The 14237-nt window shown below is 37.2% G+C and overlaps 1 protein-coding gene across 1 annotated transcript; it reads left to right on the forward strand.

Moving 5' to 3' along the window:
• Window positions 1-839: 839 nt before the first annotated feature.
• On the forward strand, window positions 840-2201 carry LOC145799682 (uncharacterized). Its single transcript, XM_082889294.1, has one exon. The coding sequence runs from the start codon at window positions 840-842 to the stop codon at window positions 2199-2201; it is 1362 nt and encodes a 453-aa protein (XP_082745420.1).
• The last annotated feature ends 12036 nt before the right edge of the window (window positions 2202-14237 follow it).

The following is a 14237-nucleotide window of genomic DNA, read 5'->3' on the forward strand; positions in this document are numbered from 1 at the left end:
CCTTTTGTAAAGTGATTGAGTGATTTACAGCAAAGATCTTTTGGTTTTATGCTTTGTTTGGGTATTGTGTGTGCTTTTGGTATATGTGTATGATACGACATTGGATGATTGTACTGTGATGCATATAAAGGGTTGTTTATTCATTTTAGTTTCATAGCTCATTGGATGATGTATTGTGATTTTATTGGCTTCTGCTAGCCCCTTACTATTTACTATTAAGAAGGCCTTTGGTAATCTCGGATTACTAGCCGGTTACGTCTCTAATCCCGTTGGGTGGGGGTTAGGTCGTGACAGAGCACGAGTTTTACCGTACACACGCGTCCAAATGAGTTATAGGATGTCCTAAAAAAGAAAATAAGGCATTGTGTTGCATGTGCGAATGTGTGTGGATTGATATATGCATAAATGATATAAATATAAGAACTGTCTTGCCTATGTTTATTCTTTCCTGTTGAATATAGCCAATGGAGAATGCAAGAAATGTAGATGATTTAGACTTTTCAGGTGCCAGAATAGACAAGCTGGAAAGGATGATAGAATTGTTGATTGAATCTTTGAGGCAAAGAAAGCAAGTCCCACCTCCTCCTCCACCTCCGGTGCAACCTGAATCGATCAACAATGATGACATCATAGCACTAACACAAAAGTTTAATAAGATGCAGCCGCCAACTTTCCAAGGAGGTCTTGATTCGTTAAAAGCCGAGGCTTGAATTTTGGAAATAGAAAAGTTGTTTGAAGTGTTTCCATGTTCGGAGGTGCAAAAAGTTTTGTTAGCTACTTCTACTCTTCAAGAGAAAGCAAAACGGTGGTGGATGTTAGTCCGAGAGGGCAACAATGCTATGACATGGGCTCAATTTAAGAAAGTGTTTCATGAAAAATATTTCCCTCAATGTGTCTGTGATTGGAAAGTATCGGAGTTTGAGCAGTTGAAGCGGGGTACCATGTTAATGGCAGAATATGAGGCTAAATTCACGGAGTTGGCCCGGTACGCACCATATATGGTGGACACGGATTATAAGAAGGCTCGCAAGTTTGAAGGCGGACTTGATGTGGAGGTGCTAGATAGGGTGAATGTTCTTCACCTAACCAAATATGTACATATTCTTAATCGCGCTCTCATGGTCGAGGCCAATATTGCGGCACTTAAGCAAGCTAAGGCACCGGTGACTGAGTGGAAGGGAAAAAGACAAGGGTTCAACTTTAAGAAAGACCGGACTAATTTGCAGAATAAGAAACAGAATACAGGGTCAACGACAAGTTCCAATCAAGGAAGTAAGTTGATATCGCCATGCCCTGAATATGGAAGAAGACACATGGGAGTGTGTTATAAAATTTCTAGGGTTTGTTTCCGGTGTGGCAAGACGGGCCACGTGGTTAAAGATTGTCCTCTCTTATCTCAAGGCACAAACAGACCACTAGCAAGCTCGACAGCATCCGTTTCTACATCAAAATCCAATTCTAAAGCTGCAACAGGAAAAGAAGCATTGAAGCAAGGCTGGGTTTTTGCTCTGGTACCGGGAGATGTCCAGAACACAGAGACAGTAGTGTCAGGTATACTCCCTATCTGTGCCCAGAATGCTTATGTTTTGTTTAACTCAGGATCTAAGCATTTGTTTGTGTCCTATGCTTTTGCTCCAAAATTAACTAAAGCCTTCGAACCAATGAATTCATTGTTAGCTGTATCACCTCCAACCGGAGGGTCTATGATGTGTGCCCATATATTCCCTGCATGTGACCTTATTGTTGGGGATATGCATTTATATGTTGACTTGTTGCCCCTGAATATTGATCATTTCGATGTCATTTTGGGAATGGATTGGTTATCGAAATATCATGCGACACTTGACTGTGTAACTAAGAAAGTTATTTTTCACCCACCTAATTTGCCTGAATTTACTTTTAACGGTGTTGGTGTTGTGCATCTCCAGTATTTGATTTCATCTATGAAGGAGTGCAAACTAATTAGAAAAGGTTGCAGAGGATATTTGTGTTGTGTATTACATGCGCCTATTGTTGATAACCAAAAGGTAGACAATATTCCTATTGTCAAAGAATTCCCAAGTGTATTTCCCTATGATTTTCCAAGGGATTCAATTGATAGGGAAATAGAGTTCACCATTGAGATAGTACCGGGTACACAACCGATTTCCAAGACTCCATACCAAATGTCGATCACTAAATTGAAGGAGTTAAAGATTTAATTGCAAGAATTGTTGGATAAGAAATTTATCCGGCCGCATGCCTCACCATGGGGTGCTCAAGTTTTATTTATGAAAAAAAAGGATGGCTCATTGAGACTCTACATTGACTACCATGAATTAAACAAGGTGACCGTGAAGAACAAATATCCATTGCCCCGCATTGACGACCTATTTGACCAATTGCAAGGGGCGCAAGTCTTCTCTAAAATTGATCTTAGATTTGGATATCACCAATTGAAAGTCAAAGTGGAAGATGTAGAAAAAACTGCTTTTCGGACAAGGTACGACCATTATGAATTTTTTGTTATGCCCTTTGGAGTAACTAATGCACCTACTGTATTAATGGATTTCATTAATAGAGTCTTCAAGCCATTCCTAGATGAGTTTGTTGTTGTTTTTATAGATGACATCTTGATTTATTCCAAAAGTCAAGAGGAACATGAATGTCACTTGAGACTTGTTTTACAAACTTTAAGAAAGAAGAAACTGTACGCCAAATTGTCTAAGTGTGAATTCTGGCTCGATAGTGTGACATTTTTGGGGCATGTAATCACTAAAGAGGGCATTTCAATTGATCCACAAAAGATAGAGGCAGTTGTCAATTGACCTAGACTGACCAATGTTACTAAAGTTTGGAGTTTCTTGGGTTTGGCTGGATATTATCACAGATTTGTAAAAGCTTTCTCCAAAATTGCCTTATCGCTTACTTAGTTGACATAGAAAGGGGTACCATTTGATTGGACTGATCTGAGGGAATCAGTTTTCCAAGAATTAAAGACTTGGCTTATGACTACCCTACTTCTCACCTTACCCTCAGGTATGGATAGTTTTACTATTTTTAGTGATGCGTCTCATAAAGGGTTGGGATGTATGTTGATACAGAATGGAAAGGTAATTGCATATGCTTCCCGCCAACTAAGGCCACATGAAAAGAACTATCCGACTCATGATTTGGAACTTGTCGTAGTAGTTTTTGCATTGAAGATTTGGCGCCATTACCTATATGGGGTGACATGTGAAATTTATATGGATCATAAGAGTCTCAAGTACTTTTTCACCCAAAAAGAGTTGAACATGAGACAACAGCAATGGCTGCAATTAATTAAAGACTATGATTTATAAATTTTGTACCATTCGGGGAAGGTGAACACTGTTGCTGATGCCCTCAGCCGGAAATCAATTGGGAACTTGGCTTGTTTACTCACTAGACAAAGAGAATTGCTCCAAGAGTTAGAAAGACTTGAGGTTGGAATTGTTTTACGAGCACAAAGCCGGACTTTAGCTGCTATTACTGCACAACCAGTACTCATTGAGGAGATTAAGGAGAGACATCAACAAGATGGATTCCTAAAGAAAGTGATTGATGAAAGAGAAGCTAAATTGAGACCAGGTTTCATTTTTGAAAAGGGGGTATTAAAATTTCAAGGGAGGTTATGTGTGCCCAACGAATTTGATTTGAAGAGACGAATTATGCAAGAAGCCCATAGTACAAAATTTTCCGTTCATCTGGGGAATATAAAAATGTATCATGACTTGAAGCTCAATTTTTGGTGGTCAGGATTGAAGAAGGACATTGCCGAATTTGTGTCTAAGTGTTTACTATGCCAACATGTCAAAGCCAAGCATCAACGACCTGCGGGGCTCCTCCAGCCACTTCAAATAACGAAGTGGAAATGGGAGCACATCACCATGGACTTCATCGTTGGACTACCTCACTCCATTAGAGGTATGGACTCAATTTGGGTTATTATTGACCGTTTAACAAAATCTACTCATTTCTTATCTATGAAGACATTTTATAATGCAGATAAGTTGGATACAATTTATATTAATGAAATTGTGAGATTGCGTAGAGTTCCTGTGTCCATAGTTTCTGATAGGGATCCAAAGTTTACTTTAAGATTTTGGCAAAGCTTGCAAAAGATATTAGGAACTGAATTGAGACTAAGCAGTGAATATCATCCACAGACCGATAGGCAATCTAAAAGGACAATACAAACGTTGGAGGATATGTTACGTACGTGTGTGCTAGACTTCTAAGGAAATTGGGAGACTCATTTGCCCCTAGCCAAATTTGCTAACAACAACAGTTTTCACTCAAGCCTTGGCATGGCACCTTACAAGGCTTTATATGGCAGAAAATGTTGGTCACCGATTTGCAGGGTTGAAGTTGGAGATAGACCCTTGTTGGGGCCTGAAATTGTGCAAGAAACAACGGAAAGGGTGAAGTTAATTCATCAACGGTTGAAGACAGCACAAAGTCGACAGAAAAGCTATGCGGATGTACGTAGGCGAGATAGAAAATATGACTTAGGCGATCATGTTTTCATAAAGGTGACACCGATGAAAAGACAAACATGTTTTGGAGCTAAAGGCAAGTTAGCATGCCGGTACATTGGGCCTTATGAAATCATTGAGAAGATTAATCTGGTAGCATATCATGTGGCACTTCCTCTAAGTATGGATGTAACGACCCCATCGCGTATAATGATTAGCACTTAATTAATTAAGGAGATTTGAAATTTTATCGCCAATTATTATAATTTAATCTAGGATTCACGAAAATTATGGAGATTGATTCATATATGGTTTTATCAAGGATTTATTTTGGAATTAGAAATCGAAAGCCTAAATGGCTCAAGAAAGTGCAAATAGTGATTTGAATTATTTAAATTTTGAGTATCGGGCCATGTAGGAGTTTAATTGAATATTCAATTTAGGTTTATAAAATTGAGACCCGATTAATTAGGTCCGAATTGGAGTTAATTAAGTTGAGAGGATTGGGAATTAAGATTATTATAAATTAAATTCATTACGTGGTGCCTAATTTGAATATGTAATTTATTGACGAAATTTTGAGTCTGATCAGAAATTGAAGGATTAAATGATCTAAGAAACCAAAATTGAGGATGGAAATGAGTTTAATTTAATATTTGGAACCTTTTGGGAGTTTGATTAAAAATCTGATTCAGATTGTTAAATTTAAATATATTTAATTGGGCTCTAATGGAAGTCAATTAGACTAATTAAATTATGTGGGATTTGAGATTAGTTATGATTAACTAATTTTGTGTTAATTAAAATTAATTAAGATTAAGTGATGCTTAATTAAATTATTCCTAGACATAAATTGAATTATGGACTAAACTAGTATGGGGGGTGTAAATGGGTGTGGGTGTATTGAGAAATCTGTGTATGTGTGTGTATGTAATGTGTTGGAAATCAAAGGAGTGTGCACATGTGTATTGTAAAGAAGGGAGTGTGTATACATGAGGAGAGAGAGAGTAGGTAACTCTTGGTTTTATTATTTTATCTTGCTGGGTGCATTCTTATGCTAGAGGGATTTGAGAACAAAAAAAAGAGAGAGGAACTTCACATTGCTTTGGGCAACCCGTGAGTGAGAGAGAGAACCAAGAGAGGGAAGGAAACAATTTCAGCTCAAGAAGAAGGAAAACTAAGGAAAGAAAAGCTAGAAAAGATGAGAAATGGAAAGAGGAGCTCAAGGTTTGAAAGAGAAGAAGAATTAGAAAACTTAAGGTATGGAATTTATGCCTAATTTGTGTAGAATCCTTACATTACACTTACAATTAAAGATGAAATTAGACTCAAATCAAGTAATTGAAAGGAATTAGCAAGAAAATGAAGAAGATTGATTTAGGTGTAAGATTATGGAAATTAATTTGGAGTTGGATTCTAAACATGAAATGGGTTACATGCATGTGGGTTATTATGGAAAATAAATTAGAAATTAATTATTTTGAGTTTAATTTTTGTAATCTTGCATGAGATTAAGTTCCATTGTTACATGCATTAGGGAATTATATGAGTATTTGAATTTATATTTACATGCATCATGGATTTTGAAGAAATTGAGCCATTTAAGTTCATATTTTGAAGAGAAAAATGGAATGTTTTATGAACATCAAGTTATGGAAAATTAGAATTAATCCTAATGCTTGATAAAGATTTGATTTTATAATTAGATTTTTAATCCATGTGTGTAATGTAATTTAAGATTTTATTTGAATTAAACATATTTTGATTATGAATTAAGTTGAGGTTACAAATTAAGTTGAGTTTAAGATTATGGAAATTAGTGGGAAAATTTATAAGAAGTTTCATGACTCCAATTTCATGATTTCAAGGAAACTAGAAAGAACTGGAGGCCAATTTTATGTAATTAAAGAGAAAATGAGAAATTGAAGGTATGATCAAATGTATGAAAATTAATTTAGAAATTAATTACTTTGGGTGGAATTTATTTGTCCTAACATGAAATTGAGTTCCAATTGTACGTACATTATGACTTTTTCAAGAGTTTTGAAAGTTTAATTCGTGTTTTAAAATTTGTGGGCTTGAAAATGGGTTTGATATGGAGAAGATGAGTTAAATCTAAATTTGGTCAACTGGAGCATGATTTGAATAAATGATTTCTAATTGAGAGTGTTTACTAAATTATACAATGGTTCTCCATTTTTGTGTACCAAAAATACATGTTTTGAGGCTTTGAATATCAGATATGAACTTCAATTACAATTTTGGAAATTTCCGAATTTATGTTGTCCGCTCGAGCGAGGAAAGTCTCGCTCGAGCGTGAAAATCGAGCTCCCAGTAGTTTTTCAAATTTTGTAGTCCGCTCGAGCGACCAAAGTGACGCTCGAGCGGAGACCCATTTTCAGCATGTTTTGGAAAATTGCATTTAGTTCACATTTGTATTCTCATCTCTTTCCAAGGCATTCTAGACATGATTTATGACTCAATAAAGATTAATAAGCTACCAATCAACATAGATTAGTTAGTTGAAGAATGAATCATTGATCAAGTAGTAATTGTTTAAGAAGCCAAGTAAAAGATCAATCTATTTGGAAAAGAAGGGCTTAGTAATGGAAGAATATGTGAAATAAGAACCCGATTTATTTGAATGAGAAAGAATAAGCATAGTAGAACTTTGGACTGTTTAGACGGAAAAAGACTAGGAAAGTCAAGTTTGATCAAGGGAGTAATATTGTATTTCAATGTGTATATGTTATGTGCGTGTGTAGGTCACGCGCCATTGTCTGCCTGATTTATCTGATATGTCTAGTCCGTCTGATTTGCTTCTGCGGCTACCAGTGAGTAATAACTTAGTAAAGTTATGTTCAACTGTATTTATTTTCTGTGTGATAAAATGAGATCTATTTTCTGAAATGATATGTTCTGTTCAATGAATGATTGTCCAATTTCTGATATGTATTCGTGACATCATTAGCATCATGTGATATCCGTTGGCTGTTACCCCGTATCGAAGGTTCCTTTATGGAACTTAATCTGTTAGCACTCTGTTACCCGTACCGGAGGCCCCGTCACGGGGGCTTAGCATATTTCTGTTCTATTCTGTTACCCGGATCTGGAGGTTCCTTTATGGAACTGGTTATTCGTAACCTCACGTGTATACGTTCTGTTCTATTCTGTTCTGTTCTGTTAATGCTAATGGATGTATCACGTATTCTTGCGCATGACTTATGATTTCTGTCTGTATATGATCTGGACAAATTATGAATTTGATACGAAACTGAATTATGAATTTTGAATTTGTACGGACTCATTCATTAAAACCCTTTACTTTGTTATTTTTCACTAGGCTCTAGCTCACTGTATTATTTATGTATGTATGTGATCAGGCGCGTGACTAGGCTTAGAGGCATCTGCCTAGAATCCGTTTTTGTCAGCCAACCTTTGTGCCTCCCGTGGAGGCTCCGAATGTGTCAAGTGATTATGGCTATGCGATTTAAAGTTTAAGTTTTGCTTTCTTGTTTGGTTAAAAAAGTCTTGTGTGTTTTGTAAATGGGGCTAAGTCCCTTTCTGCCTAATCCGTATATATATTATGACGTGAGGATGATGTGTGTATATGCACATAAAAAGTTTAAAATTTTTCTGTCTCATATAAGTCTACACAACTCAATGGACGTTGTATATTTGTTACTTGCTTCCGCTAACCCCTAATATTATGTTAATCTGTCTCAAAGGCCTTCGGTAATCCTAGGATTACTAGTCGGTTACGATGCTAAACCTATAGGGGCGGGTTTGGGTCGTGACAATGGAACATATGCATAATGTATTTCACGTGTCCATTTTACGAGATTATCTTTGAGATCCTTTCCATGTGATTGAGCTGACTCATGTCCTTTTGACTAATGATTATACATATGAAGAATGGCCCATTCAAATTGTTAATCGCTGGATTCAGAAGTTGAGGAACAAGGAAATACTGTTAATCAAAGTAGATTGGCAAAATCACGGTGGCATGTATGCAACTTGGGAAAGAGAAGATGATATGAAGCAAAGATACCCAGATCTCTTTCTATTAGACCCCACATTCTTCACGGGAGAACGTATTTAAGTTTGAGGGACCAAACATCCTAAGGGGGGGGGAGAATGTAACACCCGTTTCCTTGATTACCTGTTAAATTGGAAGTTACTTTAAATATGTGTCGTTATGTGATTATATGCTTATATGTGTGAAAATTATGGGCCATGAATTGTTTGATGTATGGTTTGATTAAGAGATATGATAGTGGGTGAAAAGACCTATCTGATTTGTTAAATTAAGAAGTTAAAAAAATAAATATTTGAAATAGGCAATTAGAACCTAATTCACAGTAGTACGTTTCAATTTAATGGTAATAGAAGGGGTTCGTGATGAGACTTGAATTATTAAAACTTAGACCTAGGAAGAGAATTAGGAAGATCCAAACAAGACCTAACCCTGGTCAACAAATAAGAGATAGATAGAGATAGATATTTTGAGAGAGACAAAAAGAGAGAAAGAGAGAAAGCTAGGGTTCAAGGAGAAGAAAGGGGAATTAACCAATCTTCATCTAATCATCAACTTGAGGTAAGAACTTTTCCCTCAATCTCATGAATTTGGTTTGTCTACATCATGGAATTAGAGAATCTAAGTTGAATCAAGAAGTAGAGTGGTGTAACTTATTGGTGTAAACCCTAAGGAGAAAAATAAAGGAACTAGTGCAAGTTGTGAATCTTCATGGCATTCTTACCACTTGCTCTTGCATGATTTAAGAGTAACATGGAGGAAACCCCATGAATTAAAACTCTAACCCCCATGTTTTTATGATTTCCATGTTTTTCATTGTGTAATTGATCTTTTCTTTGCTAACTTAAGTGTAAATTGGATTATGGATTGTATTGTAGTTAGATATGGTGAATTCAAGTTGTTTTGATGCATTTTGGGCCTTGATTTTTAGAAAATTGAGTTTGCGTTTGAAAGAGGGAAAGTTCTGTTTTCAACAAAATTTTCGCATTGATTTTCACCCAGATCGCTCGAGCAGCCCAGGCCACCGCACGAGCGGCCAACCTTGTTTTGGCCAAGATTGCATTCTGAAGTTCCCCCGCTCGGGCGACCAAGGCCACCGCACGAGTGGGCAGACCACCGCACGTGCGACCAACAGGGCCAGCCCTGTTTGATTTTTCTTCTATTTTCTCTGACTTTTAGGGCTCCAATTGCACGATTTTTTAACTATTTCCATGTGCTTGTTCATTGTATGAACACAAGAGGAAATGAAAGAATGAATGAAATCGGATTAAAGAATAAGTAACTAATAAATTAGTGACTAATTGAACAGAAGGACAACATATTGAATCATTGTGCTTTCATGTGCCCATGTAGGTCAGACATCGCATCCTAGCCAGGTGCTACACAAAACTAACAGTGAGTGACAATGTAGTAAAGCTATGCTTGAGTTATAATTCTTTTAGACTGTTATTGGTGTTGTTAAAGTCTGTTCTACAATGATATGATTTACTGAATGCATGAACCCACTCCATGCCATATGTTGACGTGGCCCATACTCGGCGTAATAATACCGTGATTCTATTCATGTGGCCCTTGCTTGGGGGTAACAATACCGTGGTATATGTTGTCGTGGCCCTCACCCGGGGGTAATAATACCGTGGTTTATGTTCACGTGGCCCTCGCCCGGGGGTAACAATACTATGGCCTATATTCACGTGGCCCACGCTTGGGGGTAATAGTATCATGACCCAATGTGTATGAGATGTCGAGATATCTGATTATAATTGCAAGACCACCATAAATACACGTTGATCCTTATGACTGCTATGCTTCAATGAACATGCTACTACTACGTGACTTGACTCACATGTTGAAATGGACATTGTTCTTAATCTCTTTACACATTGTTGTTCACTAAGCTGTGGCTCACAGTTTATATTTGTCATGCAGGTGATCAAGCTCAAGAGAGGATTGAAAGGGTGTCAACCTACTTTCTAGTTTGTCAAGCCAACCGTTATGCCTCCCTTCGAGGTTTCTTTTGGGTCTGACTCCAAGGCATTTGGGTGATTTTGAATTCACCCTTTTGTAAAGTGATCAAGTGACTTACAGCAAAGATCTTTTGGTTTTATGCTTTGTTTGGCTATTGTGTACGCTATTAGTACTTGTGTATGATATGGAATTGGATGATTGTACAGTGATGCATATAAAGGGTTGTTTATTCATTTTAGTTTCACAACTCATTGGACGATGTATAGTGATTTTATTGGCTTCTACCAGCCCCTTGCTCTTTACTGTTAAGCAGGCCTTTGGTAATCTCGGATTACTGGCCGGTTACGTCTCTAATCCCGTGGGGTAGGGGTTTGGTCGTGACAATAGGTTTGAGGCTTTGCATCTAGAATCGCTATGAGATATTCTTAATGTAAGTTTCTTAAGACAAACCAAGATGTCTCTTTGAGCGATCTCTCAAGATCTTAACCCCGAGTACATCGTTAGCTTCACCCATGTCTTTTATCTCAAAGGTTGAGGACAACCACCCTTTTATGGCGCCAATCATCTTTGTGTTATTTCTGGCCAATAGTATATCATCAACATATAATGAAATAAAAAAACTGTCCTTGGATTGTTTAATGTACACACAGTGGTCTTCATCTATCATCATAAACCCATCGGTGATAATTGCTCGACTCATATACTGCTGTTTAGATGATTGCTTTAAATCATAAATAGATTTTTGAGCTTGCAAACTTTGCGCCCCATGCCAGCTGCTATAAATCCCTCTTGCTGATGAATATATATTTCTTCATTCAGTTCACCATTGAGAAATACAATTTTAAAATCCATTTCATATAGCTCAAGGTCCAACCGAGCTGCTATGCCAAAATAAGGTGAATAGAGGCAAACCTTACTACTGGAGAAAAAGGTTCCTCATAGTCTACACCCTCCAATTGGGTGTAACATTTCGTTACTAGGCAAGCCTTAACTGTAACAACCCTGACCTATAATTAGTTGATTAACCATGATTAATTATCCCTATTGATTAATTAAGAGGAAATTATGAATTAATTGCCTGTATGTTGCATTCTTTGTGTTCCTATCTATTTATCGTAGAAATATATGTTTGTGTTTCCATTTTGTTCTGCGAATTGACAGCCTTATTGGCATCCGAACACGAAATTGGCTTGATTTATGTGTTATTTGGGATTTTGGAAATTTTATGGTAAGTTTAATTAAAATGCGATTTGGAATGAATTAATTAGGTTAATTATTAGCCATTGCTTAGACTAATCAGAGTTTGCTTAGCCAACTCTTAAGTGAACCAATATAAGGCATGTGTGACCACTAGGAAATACCTTACACCCTCATTTTCATCATCCTTGAGCATCAAACGTGAGGTAGAAAGGGAGAAGGAGTAATTTGAGATCAAAGTTTGAGAAAGGGGTCCATTGCAAGGTAATTAAGGGAATTGGTTATAGGAGCTCAAGAATTGGTGGTTAGAACTCAATTGGAGGCCTTAGGTGAGTAATTGGCTCCTCATCTTTGCATCTAAGTTATTAATGAAGATAATCGAAGGAGATTTTATAACCAAGTTTAAGAATTGAGCTAGAATGGATGAAGTTGAGCCATATCATGCATGGATGCACACTTTCTTACATTTTGAGTTGAAATTTAGGTAATTCTCACATGCATGTGTTAAGTCTACCTTTATTTTGAGAATTCACCATGTTTTGCATCATTTTGTACCAAATGATCATGTCTTGGGAGCCTTGAAGCCAAACCATCTCATGCATGTTATGTTTCAAAGTTTTGACTTTGAATTTTGCACAATTCACATGCTTTTGAGCCTTGATTTCATGAAATGATCTTTGATTCTTCATACTTTACAAATATACATATGTTCCCTCAAGTTTTGGGCCCAAAATGATGTGAATTGTAACTTTGACATTGAGTTTTGGACTTGGGAGTACAATTTGGAAATTTTAGAATTTGACCTCTCCGCTCGAGCAGAAAGCGGAGCGACAAATCCTGTGCTCGAGCAACCACCTTTGTTTTCGCACTTCCACTTGAGCAACCAAAAGTTGGCTCGAGCGTAAAATGCATGCTCCCAGAAGTTCACATGTTTTGCAGACCGCTTGAGTGACAAGAGTTGCGCTCGAGCAAAGACCTTAGTCTCACGCTCGGGCAACCATCGAGCTTCCGTCGAGCATGAAAATCACATAACCAGTACTTTTATAGACCGTTAGAACGAAAGAAGGTGCGCTTGAGTGACCACTCACATTTTGCATGTCTGCTTGAGCAAAGGAAGTTGCGCTCGAGCGAGACCCCTATTTTCAGTAAGTTTTGTTATATGTGATCAAGGGCATGTTAGCATCCTCATTGCATCCTTGGCATTCTTAGGCCAAGATTAAGACACAATAAAGACTTAGAAACACACGAAGAACAAAGTGAAATAAGTTAAGTACTATCCAAATGTGTGTTTCAATGTGTGTATTCGTTCTGTATCTGTGTAGGTCACGCGTTGCAAGATATCTGATTTGCCTACTCTGTTTGTTTGTTTTGGAGCCAACTATGAGTAATAACTTTGTAAAGTTATGTTTAACTATAATTATTTTCTAATGATATGAAATGATCTATTTTCTAAGATACTATGTTCTGTATCAATGCATGATTGTCTATGTATGGAAAGTATTCATGGCAATAATTTCATGTCTTAAGACTGTTATCCGTACCTGGTATTGGAGGTTCCTTTATGGAACTAACAAATAGTATTGGAAGTTCATCTACGGAACTGACAAGTTATCCGTTCCCAGTACTAGAGGTTCCTTTATGGAACTGACAAGCTATCCGTTCCCAGTATTGGAGGTTCCTTTACAGAACTGACAAGTTATCCGTTCCCAGTACTAGATGTTCCTTTGTGGAACTGACAAGTTACCCATTCCCAATATTGAAGGTTCCTTTAAGGAACTGACAAGTATGACCCTTAATGCTCTGTATTTGATCTGTTAGCACAACTGGATGTACCAAGTGTACCTAAACATGAATTCTGGTTTCTGTTATGATTCGATCAAGGCTATGAAAATGAATCTGTTTTTGTTTATTGATTTGTTATGGGACATCATTCATTTAACCCATTACTCAGTTGTTATTCCCTGGGTTTTCGCTCACTATTTATGTTATGTATGTAGGTGAGCAAGTGCGTGACTAGGCCTAAGCTGCTGCTTGGAGAGCTTTGAGTCAGCCAGCCACCATGCCTCCCGAGAAGGTTCCCTTTTTGATAAGTCAAGTTGTGAATCTTGGGAAAGATGTTTTTATTTGTTTTGTCTACTGTACTTTGGGTTAAGTACCTTTTTGGTTGTATCTACATGTTGCCATAAGCCTTACGTAATATGACGTCATAGATGTGTGTTTCATATAGATTTTCAAATTTCTGTCCCATTCATGTCAACACAACTCAATGGACTATGTATATTTTGTATATTTGTTTCTGCAACCCCTAATTATGTGTTATTCTGTTAAGAGGCCTTTGGTAATCCAAGGATTATTGGCCGGTTACGAAGCTAAACCTATAGGGGCGGGTTTGGGTAGTGACAGAGTGGTAGCAAAACATGTGTTCTACCACAACATGAGTTCATATGAGCTTAGGATGTCCTAGTAAGAAATAGGTGCATTCTATTGGCACGTGTGAGTGTGTGTGTTTTTTAAATGTGCAAATTGAACCTGACCATGAACACCTGAGATTAAAAAGA

This window comes from Camellia sinensis, chromosome 9 (assembly GCF_055761805.1).
Source record: "Camellia sinensis isolate YWXY chromosome 9, ASM5576180v1, whole genome shotgun sequence".
NCBI classification, from domain to species: Eukaryota; Viridiplantae; Streptophyta; class Magnoliopsida; order Ericales; family Theaceae; genus Camellia; species Camellia sinensis.